The 19,131-nt window shown below is 40.5% G+C and overlaps 1 protein-coding gene across 1 annotated transcript in view; it reads left to right on the top strand.

Moving 5' to 3' along the window:
- Positions 1–19,131, top strand: part of PLA2R1 (phospholipase A2 receptor 1) — a 115,025-nt gene that overhangs the window by 9,441 nt on the left and 86,453 nt on the right. Inside the window, exons 2-3 of the mRNA XM_038584629.1 lie at positions 7,883–8,266; positions 10,942–11,115. Of these exons, the coding sequence (XP_038440557.1) occupies positions 7,883–8,266; positions 10,942–11,115 (558 nt within the window). The remainder of the gene's footprint in view (positions 1–7,882; positions 8,267–10,941; positions 11,116–19,131) is intronic.

Raw genomic sequence — 19,131 nt, 5'->3', positions numbered from 1 at the left:
TCATTGGTAAGATACAGAGATCCAGGAAAGAACTGCAGAAGAGATGAGATTTTCTGCAAGGGTCAGCTACTGCTAGATGAGAATGGCAGAGAGGAAGGGATGGGAGGGAATCCGAGTAAGCAGGGAGTGGGGGTGGCAAGGACAGTCTAAATGGTTAACCCACTTCACACAGGGGTTGGGAACAGGTAATTTGAATCCCCACAAAACGGGAGCCAGTACAGCTGATTAGCTGGGTTTCATGTTTCCCGGCATGTGAGAAAGAGTATTGTGTGCCCCATGGAACTGGGAGTGGCGATTTGGGAAGATTAGAGAGAAAGTGGGAGAGGACACGTAAAAAGATTTATTGAGAAGGATCCCATGGGCCTGTGGAGGTGGTGATTATCCAGGTTCAGAAGCTGCAGGAGAATAAACAATGCGCAAAATCAAGGACAGTGCTAGGGCAGATAAAGAGATGGAAGTTCTGGATGGGATAAGGAGATATTTTAAAATGTACTTTACCTTTTAGTTGATTAATAGAAGACAATTGAGAGGTAGCCACAGGCCTTGGTAGGTGCTGTCAGATTAAGAGACGAACACCAAGTCTCAGATGAGAGGTAGCCACAGGCCTTGGTAGGTGCTGTCAGATTAAGAGACGAACACCAAGTCTCAGATGATTTTGGATAAAATGCAAACATGCATGCAGAGAGCCAGGAGGGGCAGGCACACTTTTCCACTGTTCTGTGGGACTGTTCTTTCAAGTACAATGCACATGCTGCAAGCATCAGAAATTCCTTGCTTATTGGTTTGGAAAGTCGTATTAAGAATCCAGATTTTCTGCACCATTCAGCCATGAACAGAACTCGATTCAGTGGCTTACAACATCCTTTCCTGCTACAGAGTAATCTAAGTAAGGAACACAATCAGATCTGAACCCATTGTTCACTGGACAGGACAAATCCAAATTTGTGTAGCTGGAAAAGGCCAATACATCCCTAGAGGGATGCTGCTCACCTTTCAGATTGGTTACAGGGGAGAAATGCCCTCCCCACTACCTTCTGGACCCTTTCCTTGTCCAAACTGAAATAGAGTAGTCCCCTCTTTTCGCAGGGGATACATTCTCAGACCCCGAGTGGATGTCTGAAGTCGCAGATGGTACCAAACCCTATGTAGACTATGGCTTTTCCTATACATACATACTTATGATAAAGTTGAATTTATCATTTAGATACAGTAAGACATTAACCAGAGTAACAAATAATAAAACAATTATAATATATTGTAATAAAAACTATGTGAATGTGGTGTCTCTCTAAATAACTCATTGTACTATACTCACCCTTCTTGTGATGATGTGAGATAATAAAATATCTATGTCATGAGATGAGGGCCATAGATATTCTAACATGGTATTAGGCCACATGTGACCTGATGACACATCAGAAGGAGGTTCATCTGCTGCCTTCACGGTGGTTGACCTCAGGTAAACTGAAACAGCCGAAAGCAAGATGGCAGATAAGGGTGGGGGAGGGACTACTGCACCTGTCAGAACAGAAAGGATCTGAACAGACTCAAGAGATACTACAGGCAGAGAGTGCCTGAGCACCAGCTGTGTGGGTGGATAGAACAGAAGAGCTTTAACCCCAGGGAAATGGGGTGGGAGATTGAAACTGGGTTGCATCTGGCAAGCTGTAGTTTCCTAATAGCTTGTCTTAAGCAGTGCACTTGATGTGAACCGTGTATGTGAACTTTTCCTTCTACTTCCCTTTAACGAGGAGGAGCACAGAGCCTGGATTAGAGCCCCCTCATGATGGAATTTATTGAATAGCAGAAAGCCCTTTGCTTGCCTAAAGTCCCACCATCAAAAGAGCATTTCTTTAGGAACTGTTGTTTTATTGTTTGTTTCAAGTGTTTTTGTGTGAAAAGTACAGAAACCCCAACGAAGTCTTAAAGCTTCAAACCTTATTCACTTACCACTTCAAACCTTCAGCCATTTCTAAGAGAAGAGCTGTCTAAAGCAGAAGGAGGCACCACAAGACAGGAAGACAGGTGGAGCACTGACTGTGGGCCCCACATTGTTTTAGGTGCTCACAATATAGGTGGAGGTGATCAGAAGGGGTGTCAAAAGCGAAGTGGTGGGGGCCTCAAGAGAAATGTCCTACAGGTACTTCCCACCAGCCAGCACTGTTCAGACAGACAGATCAGATGGTAATAGTAGCCCCCAGGCTTTAGATGCCAACCTCGTGGTATCACAGGAATTGGCAGGCATTTACCAGCCAACTGCACAGCTGAAACCAGAAAACAGATCATTGCCGCTGCCTTTTCCAGAATCCTCACATTCCATCAATCACCAAATCTTGTCATTTCTTCCTCCTTTGAATTCTCTCCTAGTGACTGGAGTCTCACCCTTCTTCCCTCCTCCTTTCCTTTCCCACCACAACCAGCTGAACTGACAGCTTCTGTCCCCTGGCTGGATCACAGCAATAGTCCCCACACTGTGCTCCAGTTCCACTGGTGGACCATCTCATCCCACCGAAAGAAGAACTGCAGGCCTCGAACTTGGATGTTTGTCTCACGCCTATATTCTGAGCACCTAAAACAATGCGGGGCACACAGTCAGTGCTCAATAAATGCTTTTGTTCAGCATGCTGATTCATCTTCTACACCACAGCCTCAGTCATGCCTTCTCTCATTCCTAAAGCTCTCTCTCATCCGAAGACTAATAGACATATCTGTGAATAAAATTCAACTTCTTCATAAAATGACCCCAAACCACCTCTAACTTTGTATTCATTCTACAGCCACCAAAGTCTTTTTTATAGGTAGGCTCTCATCACCCTGAAGCTGATTGTTTTTGTCACTTCTGAGCTTTGGTGATTTTGCTCCAGAATCCGGCCTTGCCCAACTCCCTGGCTGTGCAACTATAGACTTCCTCCACTACTCTGAACTCTCTCTCTCTCTCTCTCTCTCTCTCTCTCTGCAGTGAAAACAGGCATCTTGCTTGGCTAGTTTCACCAAAGTACCTCCACGTGTGACAAATGTTAGGTCCCTAATAAAGGACTGTTGAACGAAAATGTGTGTGTGTGTGTGTGTGTGTGTGTGTGTGTGAGAGAGAGAGAGAGAGAGAGAGAGAGAGATTGAAAGAAAGCAAGAGATATCTCTGATAGGCCAAATCACTCCTTCTAGATCCGGCTTCTTCCTCATTGTGTTTGTTTATACCTCTGACACCAAAATATACTTCAGCATTAAGGTATAATTCTTTCTGTACATTTCATGATGTGCTCTCAGGGATAGCATCAATTCCTTAAGGGCAAACACTATGACATACATATCCTCCTTTCTGCAGGGTTCCTAACACATACCATACTAGGGACTGAAAAATCATTTCAAATTTTAACTCTCCTACTTCAAATTGTTTGGCAAGAATTTGCAGCAGTTTGTTTTCTCCTTTATAGGTTATAAATTAACATGTGTAAATAAAGCTAGACTAAGACCTTTATGGTCCTCACTGAACATGTGGCTATTAAACTTCAAAGACAAAATGGATTTGGGAAAAAATGTAAAAGAATGACTCAATTAAATAACCTTTAAAGTCCCACCAGTTCTAAAGTTTATGGTTCAGGTTTATGGTTAGAGTTAGTCTCCTCCAAATGACCTCATTCCTTACAGCGTTGTTCTCTGTCCCCTCCCTGGAAAGTGGACAAGTGCATGCATACACCAACACTCTCCCCACTCAGAATGATCCGATGACACTAAGGACCTATGTCTATCTCATATAGGACACTAGTTGAGGATCCAGTCAAGTGTTTCAACTTCTGGGCTATTTTCTTTTGTTTTTCATCACTTGCCTTTAAGGGATACTCTAATGTAGCTGTAATGTTTTCTTTGGAACTGATGGAACTTCCTTCTTTTTTATTAACCAGATTCTCATGATTTCAGAAGAAATAGATATACTTTTAAGGGACAGATATTTAGGAAAATAATCTCTCTCTCTCGAGAGAGAGAGAGAGAGAGAGGTTTTATTTATTTATCCATGAGAGACACAGAGACAGAGGCAGAGATATAAGCAGAGGGAGAAGGAGGCTCCCCATAGTGAGCCTGATGTGGGACTCAATCCCAGGACCCCGGGATCATGACCTGAGTCAAAGGCAGACGCTAAGCCACTGAGCCACCCAGCTGCCCCAAATAATGCCTCTTTCTATCTCTGGTATCCTACACAGTGCCTACCACGTGGCTAGCACCCAACAAATACTTGTGAAATAAAGTAATATTCTACATGCAGTCATGAAAGGATTACCTTTGACTGAAGTCCTACATTTAATCAAGGAAGAATTCTCCTCCCATTTCTTAGAAAAGTGCATGTTATCCTGTGGGGCCAAAGAGTGGATCTAAAATGATCTCCTCCCCAAAAGAACCCAGAAGTAGAAAGTAGAACCACGATCTTCTATTTTATTCCCTCTCCAAAAAAAGGATAAAAATTAGTTTATAAGTTACTTCTAGTAAATCAATCCTTTTCTCCTCTTAAACTTATAATTATGAAGGGAAGTATAATAACATTTTACTGCAAAGAGATTTAGTAATTCTGGCAGTACTTCATTAATCACTTAATCAGTGTTCAAGCAGAACTGATGTCCTTGACATATATAATCAATCTTGCTTCCTCCCACATTTGATTTTCATCCTTTCTAAAACCTGACTATAGACACTAAGGATTGGTGGCTTTTCTTCACATTATGTTTTTGTTACAGACAACCCATATATGCATATAATAATAATCAGAATATTGATACCTATATTGGGTCTCCTCATAGTCTATTTGAAAGCAATTGTTTTCTCTTCAGTGAATTTATAGAGATTAATGGTGCCAGGACCAGATTCTATTATAGTTTAATGGGAAAATGGGATTGGGCCATTTTTTAGCTTCGTATGGCATAGTATTCTTTTGGAGATGGCATATTTATTGTTATTGTTAAGCCACAGCTACTTGTTTATGATACATTCCGAGGAACTTTTCCAAAGCTACATTCTAAAGGCAGCTGGGCATGAAAACATAATAACACTCCAAAAGTGAGCAGCATGGGATTAAGTTTGTCTAATATCTTCTGCTTCAGGAAGGTATTTTTATGATCACTGGTGTAACTAGAAGTTCTGATTCTGACACTCCTTTTCTCATAACACTTAATAATTTGAACACTTAAAAACATTACTTATCTACCCAAAATTTTAGTGATATATAATTTCCATGTTGATTTATAGACCATCCATTCACTCATCCATGCACCTTTTGTCAACACCATGTATTTTTCTCTTTCTCATAAGAGAGCTGCAGAATAGACTTTACAGATAGATGAGCATGAAAGAGGAACAGATGAAGACTCTTAATTCATGATTGCATATATATTTGAACAAACAAGACAAGAAATTTGTTTTTTGGCTTTCGAAGAGTATTTTTACTCCATAAAAGGTGATCTCAGGATTATCTAAAACTAAAAAGCCTATACACACTGTGTGCTACAAAAGCTAAAGTAAGGATGAATTTTTCTGAAAATGACTGGAGTCTTTGGGGACGCTCAAGTTAGCACTCTCCAGGTGCTCCATCGGATCTACAGTTGCCTCTGCAGACCGAGAATTGGGAAGCCAAAAGGATAATAGTAACAATAATAACAACATCAATTTGCCGAAGTCTTCCTATGCCAAAGTGGTGGGTGATGTGCTTTGCATGGGTTATTTAACGCAATACTCTTGCTATCCCTGTGAGGTCAGTATCACACATGCTCCCATTTCAAAAGGGAAAGGCAAGGCTCATTGAGATTAAAAAAATTTCTCAAAGTTCCAGACTAGTCTGCCTGTTTGAGAGATGTCAACTACTAGTCTGTCCACCCATCTTAGTGTATAAACTGAGGCCCAGAGGGCTGAGATCCAGCCAGTAAATAGGTGGAGATATTTGAACATGTATATGAGATAGAAGCTAAATTACAGAACATTTATAGTAAAATAATTATCCTTTAGTGAAAAATTAATGAAACTCTGGGTTAGCTAGAAAGTAATTAGTAGGTTACAACAGAAATTAAGGTTAACGTTCTACCCAAGCATGAAAAGGTGAAAAGGAGAGTTGGAGAGAAGGTTAATTATCAGAGTCCACACAGCACTGGCAAGGGGTAGATTTGATCTTGAATGAGTATTACTAATAACCATATAGACATGGTCTTCATTAGGAAAACAAATTTCCTGATCTAAATGAAATCTCCCTAAAACCATTCATTCTCTTCCCCCGCCCAAACACACACTCGCTTCTCTTTTGCTCTGATATATGATGATCAAAGCAATTTTCTGACAACTAATTCAACTCCTCAAATGTATGGTTATAAATAAGGTTATCAATTATTAAACGAGGTATAGCTTTTATTAATACATTGACAATCTTTTTTTTTAACAATGTCTTAAGTGATTTTGGTTACTGTAAATCAGTTCTTGGCCTGATTAACTTTGAAAAAAACAAAGAACTTTTACCAAAATGAAGCATTGTCCCCATGCACTGACGCACAAGGTGGCTAGTTCTGCACTGTTCCAAATCTCTAGAAGGCCTCTGCCTGTTACTTCTATGCCCTGGCCACACAACACAACTTGCCCCAAACCACAGGCATTTTAAGGAAAGCTGATAATGTCCCTTCAGCTTTCAAAAGAATGGACAGGAGGTAAAATATAAGAGAGCCTACTTAATGAAAAAACAAAAGAGCTCTTGGACCTGACCGACATTCTGAGCTGAGTAACCCAGGAACCCTAGGCCTCCGAGCCTATACAGGCAGGCCTGTGTAGCTGTCAGCACATTTAATCAACATTAAGTATTTATTGAACTTCTATAATGTCCTCAGTACATTCTGTGCTTAGACTGAAAAAATTAGATGATTTCTACCTTTGAAAAACCTGTGAGAGGACAAGTTCATAACCACATAGCAGATGTTTTCCAGACCAGTGACTCTAGGTATAGTCAGATAGTGGGCACGTAGCTAACACCATTCCTTGGCTGAGCCCCACCAGCTTTTCCACAGGGAATTCACTCAGATCTCTTCTTCTGGCTCCAGGGGGTTAGAGGCTCAGAGGTATGTCACAAAAGCTACTTTCTCAATATCTTCCTGTGGCCTGTGTGGTTTTTGCCACTGCCATAGCACTCTACCACTTTTCATGTATCTACAAATGGTGCCAGGCCTGAACCAGCGTCTTGGGCATTCATCTACTGCTAGTCCAACCCAACGAGGCTGCTCTTGTGAAGAGGCCATCCCCACAGCAAATGTCCTCATGTTTTTATTCCACATGGACCCAGCAAAGAGAATGAATATGGAGAAGTTTTTTTCCCCCACCAGCATTGCATCTTGTATCAAGACACAAAACAGCACTTTACTTATATCCCCTTTTGTTTTTCTATAGGAATTTGATGGTAGAACTTTTTATTTAAGTGACTTTTCGATTCAGCTGGTATGTTTCTAATATTCAGGCACTTGCTTGAAGAAAATCAAAGTGTCACCAAACTTCTGGGCACACAATGTCCCTCTCCTTTAGCCCTTGGTGTTATTACCAATCCCTGTTCTCTCTCCAGTTGTGGTGAGCTCCTTCACCATAATACCACTCCCCTGTGGAGTCACAGGCAGCCTTTGCTACAATATGACCATGGATGTCTTAGGTCACTTTCCCATTAGTTCCAACAAGTCCATTTATGTTTCCCAAGAAATCTCTCGTTTGTGCAAATAAAGTCCTTCTGGTGGATACATCTATCAACTATCAACAGATCCGTTCAAAATGACCATAAATTATAGCACATGGCAGCATGGGCATGCACACTGGGATCCTCATGACACTAGTTAATGATATATGAAAGTTCCATGCCACGTTTTCTATTTTGTTGTTTCAGATAAAGGAATGTTCCTTATCCAGAGTGAGAGCCTCAAGAAATGCATTCAAGCAGGCAAATCTGTACTGACCCTGGAGAACTGCAAGCCACCAAACAAGCACATGCTTTGGAAATGGGTTTCAAACCACCACCTCTTTAACATAGGAGGCAGTGGTTGCCTGGGCCTGAATTTATCTAATCCAGAGCAGCCATTAAGCATATATGAGTGTGATTCCACTCACGTTTCCTTGAGATGGCACTGTAACAAGAACATGATCATAGGCCCTCTCCAGTACACAGTCCAGGTGAATGACAACAATATGCTTGTGGCCTCATGGAAATATCTTCATAAGTGGATTTCCTATTTGTCAGATGGTGGAAGCATTTGTGAATATCTGCACAAAGGTAAAAAATAATTTAAGTAAAAGTATTTATGAAATGATATATTTAGAATGTTTACCCCTAAAGTAAAGATTTGTAAATTATATTATATGACAGCACCTAGAGCCTCAAGGGACTTCTGCTAAATACATTTTAGTTGCTTACATGACTCTTATTAAAGGATTATTGGAGTCTTAGAATGAACTTTCTAAATTCTGCTAAAGAAGCAAAACTCAGAATTTAAAGGTATTAGGGGTGAAAACACTTAAATAACTGGGAATCAATGGAAAAGAGAAGAAAGACTAGAAGGATAGGAGAGAAAAAGAAAATAAAGGTGGGAAGAAAAGGTCTTTGAAGTAAAGACTGGTCAGGGTGAACAGAAGAACCTCTCCTGCCACCATTTCCCTTATTGTAGAAACTCAGCCCCATGTATGAGCATGACTACAGAGCACCTCAGAGCCTCCTCACTCGCATCCATGTCATTCATGGCAAGGTATTTATTTATTTATTTATTTATTTATTTATTTATTTATTTATTTATTTATAAAAGAGAGACAGAGAAGAGAGAGAGAGAGGTTCAAAGATGCAGGCAGAGGGAGAAGCAGGCTCCATGCAGGGAGCCCCATGCGGGACTCGATCCCAGGTCTCCAGGATCACACCCTGGGCTGAAGGTGGTGCTAAACCGCTGAGCCACCAGGGCTGCCCAAGGCATTTAACGATAAACCACAGACTACTGTCAGGAGCAATTGACATGTATCAAGGGATGGGAAACCATGATTTCAGGAGTAAGGGCTTTATTTCTCCATAATTCCTTAATATTTGGCATTTTGAGCAGGAAATAAAAGGACAAAGAAAATGGCATAAATTCTGAAACCTCAAACCTGTTTCTTAGATTTTTGCTCTGTAGCTCTCTTCATTCATTCATCTATGCAACCTTCACATATTTATTGAGCACTGATTGTTTCTTGGGTACAGTGCTAGACACTTAATTTACACAAGCCAATGAGACAGATGTGGCCCCTGACCTCATGGTGCTCTGTAGAATTATGCCTTAACAAGAGCATACCCTTCTAAGGACTTTATACCAGTCCTAGGAAACAGAGCAAGACACTCTTAAGATTCAAAGCAAGACTTTCTTCTGTACCTACAGTAAATGAATTTTACTGGCGTAAAATTCTTGACAGAGCCAAGAGCAAGCCATTTGCAAGGACTCACAATAAGCAAGTGCTGCAAGCCAGCACTCTGAATAGTCTATGGTTCTAAGGAAGAACTTAATATTTTGCTTTATATTCATTTTTTAGCCATATACTCACATTCTTACGCACTGAGTAGAAGTCAGGGTATTGAAATAAGATGATGTGCCCTGAAATATCTGTATTTCCTAAACAGCCCAAACCTCCAGGCCTGGCAATGTGGCGTGTGCTCAGTCTAGCCCCTGCCAACTGTGGTGAAGGAGTGGGAACCTCCACAGCCAGCCCGTCTGCTCCAGGACCTGTTGACTTAATGGAGGATGGCCCTGAGCCCCCTCACCATGGAAAGCCCCCGTTGAGTCATGATTAAGGCCAAGGATGCCCAATTATTGCAATACTCTGAGAAAGCAGCTGACAGGACACCCCCTCACACTCCTCTCCCCTAGACTCTTGTAGAGGCCTCCTAGCTAGTCATCCCATTTTCCCTTCTCCTGTGTAGGTTCGGTTTGCCACACTGCACCCTGAGTTAGTCTTTAAAAATGGAAATCTGATCATGTCATTTTCTCATTCAAAACTCACTAGTGACTTCTCACCACCCTCATGGGCAAGGCCCAAATCCACAATGTGGCAGAGCTGGCCCTCTGTGAGCTGATGCGCCAGCATTTCCCCAATGCCACTTCCTTTTGCACCTCCTTGCTCTTCCCCATTCACCCCATGCAGGCTCTTGTCACAGGCCCTTTACATTTGCTGTTCCTCCTACCAGAACAACTCTTTTGCAAAGACTTGCTCCTTCACTTCACCCAGTTCTCATTCAGAGATGCCTTCGTTGCAACCCTCTCCAAAATGGTGCCCCTCCATCCTTCAAACACACACAGAGCTGTTCTATCTTCCCGTCCTGCTTTGTTTTTCTTCGTGGCACTTAAGTTTTTCTTCGTGGCACTTATCACTACCCAGAATTATACATTTACTTATATATTTGCTTTCTCTTTGTCTCTCCCCACTGGAACAGAAGCTCCATATGAAAGGGAACGTTTGCAGGTTTGCTCTCCAGTACATCCCCAATGCTGGGCGCATTCAGTGCTCAATAAATATCTGTTGAATGAATGAATTCATAAATTCCGATTAAAAAATAAATTCTGATAAAACTCTTGAGGTTCAGATGCTGATCCCTGATATATTTGGGGGCCAGAAAGTATTTTAAAGTCGATCTTCATTTAATTTTCCTTCCCATCCACTGACAAACCCATGTGCTACTGTGGCAGGGCACCACTGTAAAAAAAAGGTAAGAAAATATCTAAACAAGCCACTTACCAGCCCGTGCTCTGAAGCCAGCACTTTCCCTTGTACTGCTACACACTCTAGACAGTGAGGTCCTGAGGGTTCTCTGTGGTATAGCAAGGGCCTTCGCCATCGTAGATTTTCAGTCAATAAGAAATGCATTCTCTATATGATAGCTTTCAAAGATAAAGCTGACATAATTCTTATTTAACTTTGATTTTTTTCTTCTAGATATGTACACAATCAAAGGGAATGCCCATGGGATGCCGTGCATGTTTCCTTTCCAGTATAACCGACAGTGGCATCATGAATGCACCCAGGAAGGGCGGGAAGACGACTTACTGTGGTGTGCCACGACAAGCCGCTATGAAAGAGATGAGAAGTGGGGATTTTGCCCAGATCCCAGTAAGAATAAGCTCTAGCTTTCCCCATATGTCATGAATGAATCAAGCATGATTAGAAAGTTATCTGTATCTAAAGAAAAGCACCAGGATTGACATATTGAAGTCTGAATAAGTCCCCTGATTCTGTTTATCCAGATTTTGATTTTGTGTTTGTTTTGCCTTGAAAAGACAATTCTGATGTATATTCTTTTTTCCCTCTTATGTTCAAAAGATGTTAATTAGCCATTCTTCATTAAGCTCAGTGCATAAGTATGCTTTAACCAGAATGAAATTATAACACTCTGTGTGCTCATTAATCCCAGCTTCCGGGCAAAATACGTCAAAACAAACCTGAATGCATATAAAACTCATTCTTTATTCCAACTTTCGATCCACCCCCTCCTATAAGCTGCCTTAATTTCTCTATGTCCAGACTGCTTGTCTTGCCCATTGTCAAGTCTAGGCATCACCTGGTCCGCTGATGACCTTTCTCAAATTACAGTTGCCCTCATTATTTCTCAACAGTGAGTTCTCATCTTGATTCCCTTTTCTTATTGCTCAATTTCTAGCTATAACCTCAAAATCTGACAGCTGCAATCTTCTAACTTTTTTCAGTTAGACTTTATTTTTATTTAGCTAAAAACTTTCCAATAGCTGTTAAATATTGAAAAATATTGATTATATATATATATATATATATATATATATATATCTTCTACTTTTTTTAGAGAGAGAGGAGGGAGAGGGATAGAGGGAAAGAGAGAATCTTAAGCAAGTTCCATGCTCAAAGTGGAGCCCAGCACAAGGCTCAATCTCACAACTCTGAGATCATGATCTGAGCTGAAATCAAGAATCAAATGCTTAACTGGCCACCCAAGCACCACTATATCTTCTACTTTCTGTATTCAATGTCCTTAACCTTGGCCCCGGAAAGTCCGAGAATATAGCTTCTACTATCTCCTCTTTCTTGCCTACTTCCACTCCACATATATGACAAAATGATACAAATAAGTTTGAAACAAAAGCAAATTGAAGAGATGAATTTCAAAGAATGTGGTTTATAGGTTATCTTTAGAATTGTTCTCTAATCTAAGAACTAGGATGACTTAAGCAAATCAGAGAGAATACAGGCTTTGAAGTCAGACAGACCAAGATTAGAGTCTGTTTCCCTTCAACAATGAGATCTTGAGTCTCAGTTTCTTTGCCATAAAATGGAGATAATAATAGTACCTTTTTGGATTACTGAGATCCCATTTGATGATGCCTCTAAGGCACATGTACTTTTAGTACATCGTAAGCACTCACCAAGATTAGCCATTGCCATCACCATCAATGTGTATCATTATCAAAGCTCGTAGATCATTATACTGAGCTAGTATAGTGGTGAATACCAAGAGTGTTAGGATTAGGACCCTCCCTTCAAAGAACTTGGCCTCTAGATGTAATACAGACAGATTTGCTCGATGCTAGAAAATACAGATTATATTTGATATGATATTCTAGAATCATCTGGAAAATAGTTACAAATACATATCCTGGCTCTTCTCTCAGAGATGCAGTGGGTCCATTGTGTGGGACCCAAGCATCTGCATTTTTGACAAGTAACCCAAATGATCCTGTTGCAGATAATTCTTCATCAGACAATTCACAGTATGCAGATAATTCTGTGCAACATACATCTATATACAGCAGTGATATTAAGACACTTAACAACTAGTATGATAGGGACTATTGACCAGTCCAAGTGGAGACTTTAACATAGAGATTAAGAATCCTGAAGGCAGAAAAAAAAAAAAAAAAAAAAAAGAATCCTGAAGGCTCAGTGCTAGTTTTAACCCCTCAGCTTTGGGAGTGTGAGGAGATGTGATGAAGGAAGAAATGTAGGAGAGACTGGGGCCGGAGCAGCTGGATGGCTCAGTTGGTTAAGCATCTACCTTCAGGTCAGGTCATGATCGCAGGAGCCTCAGTTAGGCTCTCTGCTCAGCAATGGGTCTGCTTCTCCCTCTCCCTCTGTCTCTCCCTCCCATTTGTGCGTGCTCTCTCTCTCCCTCTCTCTCTCTCTCAAATAAATAAAATCTTTTTAAAAAGAGAGAGAGACTGAGACAGCAAGGGGCACTCAAGAAGCTCAGGATGGCAGCTATTCATCAGCCAGCGTGAAAGTCTTTCATTGTTTAATAACTGTTTAGTCATTAGCCTTCTCTGTCTGAATCCGAATTCCTGTATGTAGGTGTCTGTGTTTGTAATCCCTATGCTCCTTAGATTCTTGAATCAGATGCCATATTATTTACATTGTCTTCCCTTTCCATTTCCAGCTGTCACACATGTTATTATTTAAAATAAGTAGGGGCACTGAGGTTCAGTCGGTTGAGCATGGGACTCTTGATTTAGGCTCAGGTCATGGTCTTGGGGTCATGGGAGTATGCCCATGTTGGGCTCCATGCTCAGCACAGAGGCTTCTTGGGATTCTCTCTCTCTCCCTCTCACTCTGCCCCTCCCTCCCTCCCTCACTTCTGCTCTGTCTCTGTCCCTCCCCTACTCTTGCACTTGTGCTCTCCTTCTCTCTCTCTCTCTCTCTCTCTCTCAAATAAATAAATAGGGGCGTCTGGGTGGCTCATTTAGTTAAGCATCTACTCAGGTCATGATCTCAGGGTCCTAGGATTGAGCCCCAGTCCGCTCCCTGCTCAGCAGGGAGTCTGTTTATCCCCTCCCCACTACTCATGTGTGCATGTGTGCACTCTCTCTTTCTCTCAAGTAAATAAAACCTCTAAAAATAAAAAAATAAAAATAAACCAATATCAATAACATTAACATGTATTTCACATGGCCCTAATCCTAGGGACATTTTTTTAAATTTAAATTCAATTTGCCAACATATAGTATAACACCCAGTGCTCATCCCATCAAGCGCGCCCCACTCAGTGCCCGTCACCCAGTCACCCCAGCCCCCTGCCCACCTCCCCTTCTGCTACCCTTTGTTCGTTTCCCAAAGTTAGGAGTCTCTCATGGTTTGTCTTCCTCTCCAATTTTTCCCCACTCACTTTATCTCCTTTCATTTATAGTCCCTTTCACTATTTTTTATATTCCACATATGAGTGAAACCATATGATAATTGTGTTTCTCCGATTGATTTATTTCACTCAGCATAATACCCTCCAGTTCCATCCACATCAAAGAAAATGGTGGGTATTTGTAGGGACTTCTTTTTTAAACCACAGTATTCTCTCTGAGGTTCTGTGAAGAACCCTGTTACCATCCTCTGTCTCTTGTATTCAATTATGGTTTCCCAGGTGGAAGCCTGGGTATAGTGGTGTTTGGGGCTTTTCACCCCCCCCCCCCAGTCTTCCTGTAGTTCAGAAGCTTCTTCTGCTTGTCAGCCTGCTAGATTCCAATTCTCCTGACCTTTACCACAACCAGCACTATTTGTACAGTGCTGACTTATGGTTCCAGTTTTCTTGCTTTCTTGTTTGGTTTTGGTTCCTAGTGAGCAACACAACTCAAAATGATGTGTCAGAGCCTGAAATCTGAGCAAGCTGATAGCTTTTCCATGGTAGCAACAAGTGGATAGGACAGAAAGGAGTGAGTGGAATAAGGTAAGGATTTGTACCTCTGTATCTCATCTTTCTTAATGGAGATTTTTAGTATCTCACTATAAAATGATGCTTCCTTTTAAAAAAAGTTGATTATAAGTGAGCAAAACTTAAGTTTAGTACTACTACAAATATAACACACTGGCAGTGAGGGGTAAAATAAAGCACCTGTCACTTTAGAGCTTCAGGAACAAGGAGATATATAGGAATTTCTCTGGATTTGTTTAGAGGCAACTCTAGTTGCCTAGCTAGTCCCTCTAAACTGTGTGTCTTACTTACACAGCTGGACAGTCATGTTTAGTTAGAGATTTTAAGATATAAACCGCTGGAATTGTCTGATTGTCCTTGAACCTTATTCAGCTGATACGATTTCTTTTATCAGTAACTTCAATGGTGTAACGGAGCAGATTGGTATCAACATAGATGTATGACTGTGAACCTCACCGACGTCTCCAACACTGGTTGCAATGCTGTTATTTCTCTTGTCATGATGCTCTCTTGCTCGTTATAAGGACCATACCAACCTCCTTAACTTCCTCTTCTTCTTACCCTACCCCTCATTCTCCTTCCTGATTCTCATTAGTTCTCATCAGTTCTTACTTATAATGAAAACAGGATCCATCAGAGGAGAAGTTTTGACAATTTCTGTTCCCTAACCTTTAAGCCTACATAGGTCTGCGTTCATCTTTTTCTTGCATCCTACACGATAGTGTTCCTCCTTCTCCCTAGGACAGATATTCCTGCTTGGACTCCAGAGCTTCCCATTCAACTTTCTCCAACCTGTTTCTCAGTGTTTCTCAAAGTGTGATCCCCATTCCAGCAGCATCAGCATTCCCTGAAAGCTTGTTAGAAATGCAAATTATCAGCAACACCCCCAAATGACTATATCAGAAATTCTAGAAGTGCAGTCCTGCAATCTGTTTTAACAAGTCTTCTAGATGATTTCAATGCCCACCGCTCTACTGGATCCTTCTCCGTTAGCAGTTAAACCTGCTTAGTCTTTTTGTTTAGTTGTATGTTTTTATTTAAATTCTAGTTAGTTATCATATGGTAAAATTGGTTTCAGGTGTACAATTTAGTGATTCACCACTTCTGTATAACACACACTGCTCATCACAAGTGCCTTCCTTAAAACTTATCACCCATTTAGCCTATCCCCCATGCACCTCCCTCCACCAATTCTCAATTTGTTCTCTGTAGTTAAGAGTCTCTTATGGTTTGATTCCCTCTCTCTTTTTTCCCTTCCCCTATGTTCATCTGTTTTGTTTCTTAAATTCCAAACGAGTGAAATCATGTGGTATTTGTCTTTGGCTACCTTATTTTGCTTAGCATAATACATTCTAGCTCCATCTATATCTTTGCAAAAGGCAAGATTTTATTCTTTTTGATGGATTAGTAATATTCCATTATATATATATACATATATATATTGTGTATATATGTATATATATATATATATATATATCACATCTTTACTCATTGAACAATCGATGGACATCCATAATTTGTTTATTGTTGATAGTGTTGCTATAAATATTGTGGTGCATGAGCATCTTTGAATCAGTATTTTTGTATCCCTTGGATAAATACCTAGTAGTGCGATTGCTGAATCATAGGGTAGTTCTATTTTTAACTTTTTGAGGAACCTCCATACTGTTGTCCAGAGTGGCTGAACCTGTTTGCATTCCCACCAACAGTGTAAGAGAAACCTGCTCAAGTCTTAAAATAAACCTTAAAAATAATATAACACCTTCATCCCCACTTCTCCTGCTTCTTGAAAACACCCATACCTTTTACCCCACCATAGACAGACTTTTCAAAAGAAATATCTATACTTCTTCATCTGACTTTCATTACTCAGTCCACTATCTCTCCTTGACTTCTTTGACAATGCATGCTTGATCTCCATTTCATTCACTCATTCCCATACATCTGTATCGAACACCTACTATGTGCCAAACTTGCTGGGAATATAATCATGAAAGTGAAAGATAAAAGTCATAGTGCCTGTCATAATGAAATTCACATTCAAGTATAATACCTAAGTTAATATATAACTTTTGGTAAGTGCTATTTATAAACAAAACCAAAACCAGTGTTATCAGCAAGAAATTTAACTTAAATTTGTAAGTCAAGGAAGGCTTTTTTCTAAGTTGTGTTTAAATCTCTAGTCCAAGAAATGAATAATAGTTATTAAGATGGAAAGTGAGAGGATGAAGTATCTACCTAGAAGTGCATGGTAAAGCAGAGTACAACGAGGCAAGTGGAAGGGAAGACTATGGGAATGGTCAGCACTACTAGATGTACAGGTGGTAAAGGGAATATATTGTTTGAATAGAATTAAAAAATAATAATAAAACCAACTACAGGTCAATCTACTTTTGACTCACCATGCACATGCACTGAGAGATCTAAACAATGTCCATGATTAAATACTCTCACCTACCCAAGGTAACTGCTTCCCCACCTTCACCCCCAGCATGCCACTCTCCAAATGTCTGAGGCTTTGAGGAGGGAAAGAGGTTACTGCTATCTAGGAAAGACGATGAGGGAGGGAGAGAAGAGCAAGCTACTCTTGGAAAGGTTGGCAGAGGCCAACTCATTCAGAAGCATGATAATTCAAGGTGTCCTACAGGTAAAGATTTACCTAATTCTAACTATAAATGGAAGCTATAGAGGGATCTTAAGCAGTGATATGATAATGATTTTAAAAATTTTTTAAGGATCACTCTAACTCCTTTATGGCAAATGGCTTGAAGGGGAGCAAAAAGGAAATCCTAAAGACCATTTATAAGGCCCCAGCATAGTTGAATCAAGGATAGTGATGACTTGGGTCAGGTAGCAGAAAGTGGGTTGGAGAATGGGTGTATTGAAGATCCAAACTGGAATTAGACTAAATAAGATGTGGTTCTAAGCAACACAGTTGAGCTGGAGAGAAGCTGAGCTGTCAGGTGTCTGAGTAGCTGATTAAAGCAACAAGACTAAAATGAAAAAGCTAAGCTTTCAATCACTTACTGTGAGATATAAGCAAGAGCCTAAAATGGGGGGAAGCACCAACTCCACTTGTTCAATTTTTCCTTATGGAATGGCACACTGTTCAAAGGTCACAAAGATCAGCACGGGACTATCAAGGGAGGCCTAAATAAAAGCCTCCTCAGTTTTGTGGACTTTGGGGCCAAGGATAAGGGGAGGGGGAAAAGTTAGGAGTAGAAAAGGACTGGGCACTGAGAGTGGATAAAAATGTCTTCAAGGTTCCCCCTCCTCCATCCCCCAACCTCAGTGCAGGTACCTGAAGAGGATGTCATCCCAAGGCCTCAGAAAAAGAGGCTTAGAAATGAAGGAGCCAGAGCTAAGAATGTGAAGAATATGATGTGCCTGAGTCTTTGACTGAAACTCCCTTATGAGACTTCAGTGCACTGGCTGTAAACCAAGTCTGATAATGAGGTCTACCAGGTAAAGCCTTGTGATAGCCTATGGTCAGGCCTGAAAAATCACATGTAGATTTTTAACCAGGAGGTGGACTACTCGGTGGTAAGGACAAACATAAAGGATAAGGGAGAAAATGAGGTGTTAATTAAGACCCCAGGTTTCTGATATGCATAGCTAAGTTAATGGAGATACAGATTTGGAAAAGAAAATCAAGCATTCAGACTGGAACATGTTATATATCAGTCAATCATGTGAGATGTGGACCAGGCAGTTAGACATAAAGATCTCTATATATTTGAGAGTTGTAGTTAAGGGATTTATAGGAATGGGATAGATATGTGTATGTGTAGAATAGAAAGAAAGGGGACTCGGGGCCAAGTCTTAAGATCTCAACATTTAATTTGAACAGAGAAGAATGAACCAGCAAAGGAGACTGAGAACAGGCAGCCAAAGAGGTAGAAGATAGCCGGGCATGTAAAGGCAAGAAAAGAGAGTACATCAGCCAAGACAGGAAGCTCAACTTGCCAAATGCTGCTGATGGGCTAGATGTGACAAGATCTGAAACTTAAGTGTTCGCTAGACTTGGCAACATGGAGGTCATTGATGGCCTTACCAAGATATACTCTAGTTGCTAGATTGAGTGGGTTAAAGGGCAAATGGAAAAAATAGAAGAGAAAGAAACACTTCCCAATTCATTCTGTGAGGACAATATTACCTTGATACTGAAACTAAACAAAGACATTACAAGTAAAGAAAACTACACACTACTATCTCTCATGAATATAGATGCAAAAATCCTCAACAAAATCCTGGGAAACAGAATACAACAACATATAAAAAGAATTGTACACCATAATCCACTGGAACGTTTCTCAAGAATGCAAAAGTGTTTTGAAATCTGAAAGCCAATTAATATAATACCCATCTCAATAAGATAAAGGACCCCATATGATTATCTCAATAAATGCAGAAAAAATATTTGACAGAATTTAACCTCCCTTCATGTGATTAAAAACAACAAC

The sequence above is a fragment of the Canis lupus genome, chromosome 36, assembly GCF_011100685.1.
Source record: "Canis lupus familiaris isolate Mischka breed German Shepherd chromosome 36, alternate assembly UU_Cfam_GSD_1.0, whole genome shotgun sequence".
Taxonomy (NCBI): domain Eukaryota; kingdom Metazoa; phylum Chordata; class Mammalia; order Carnivora; family Canidae; genus Canis; species Canis lupus.
This window is presented reverse-complemented; position numbering and strand designations above follow the sequence as displayed.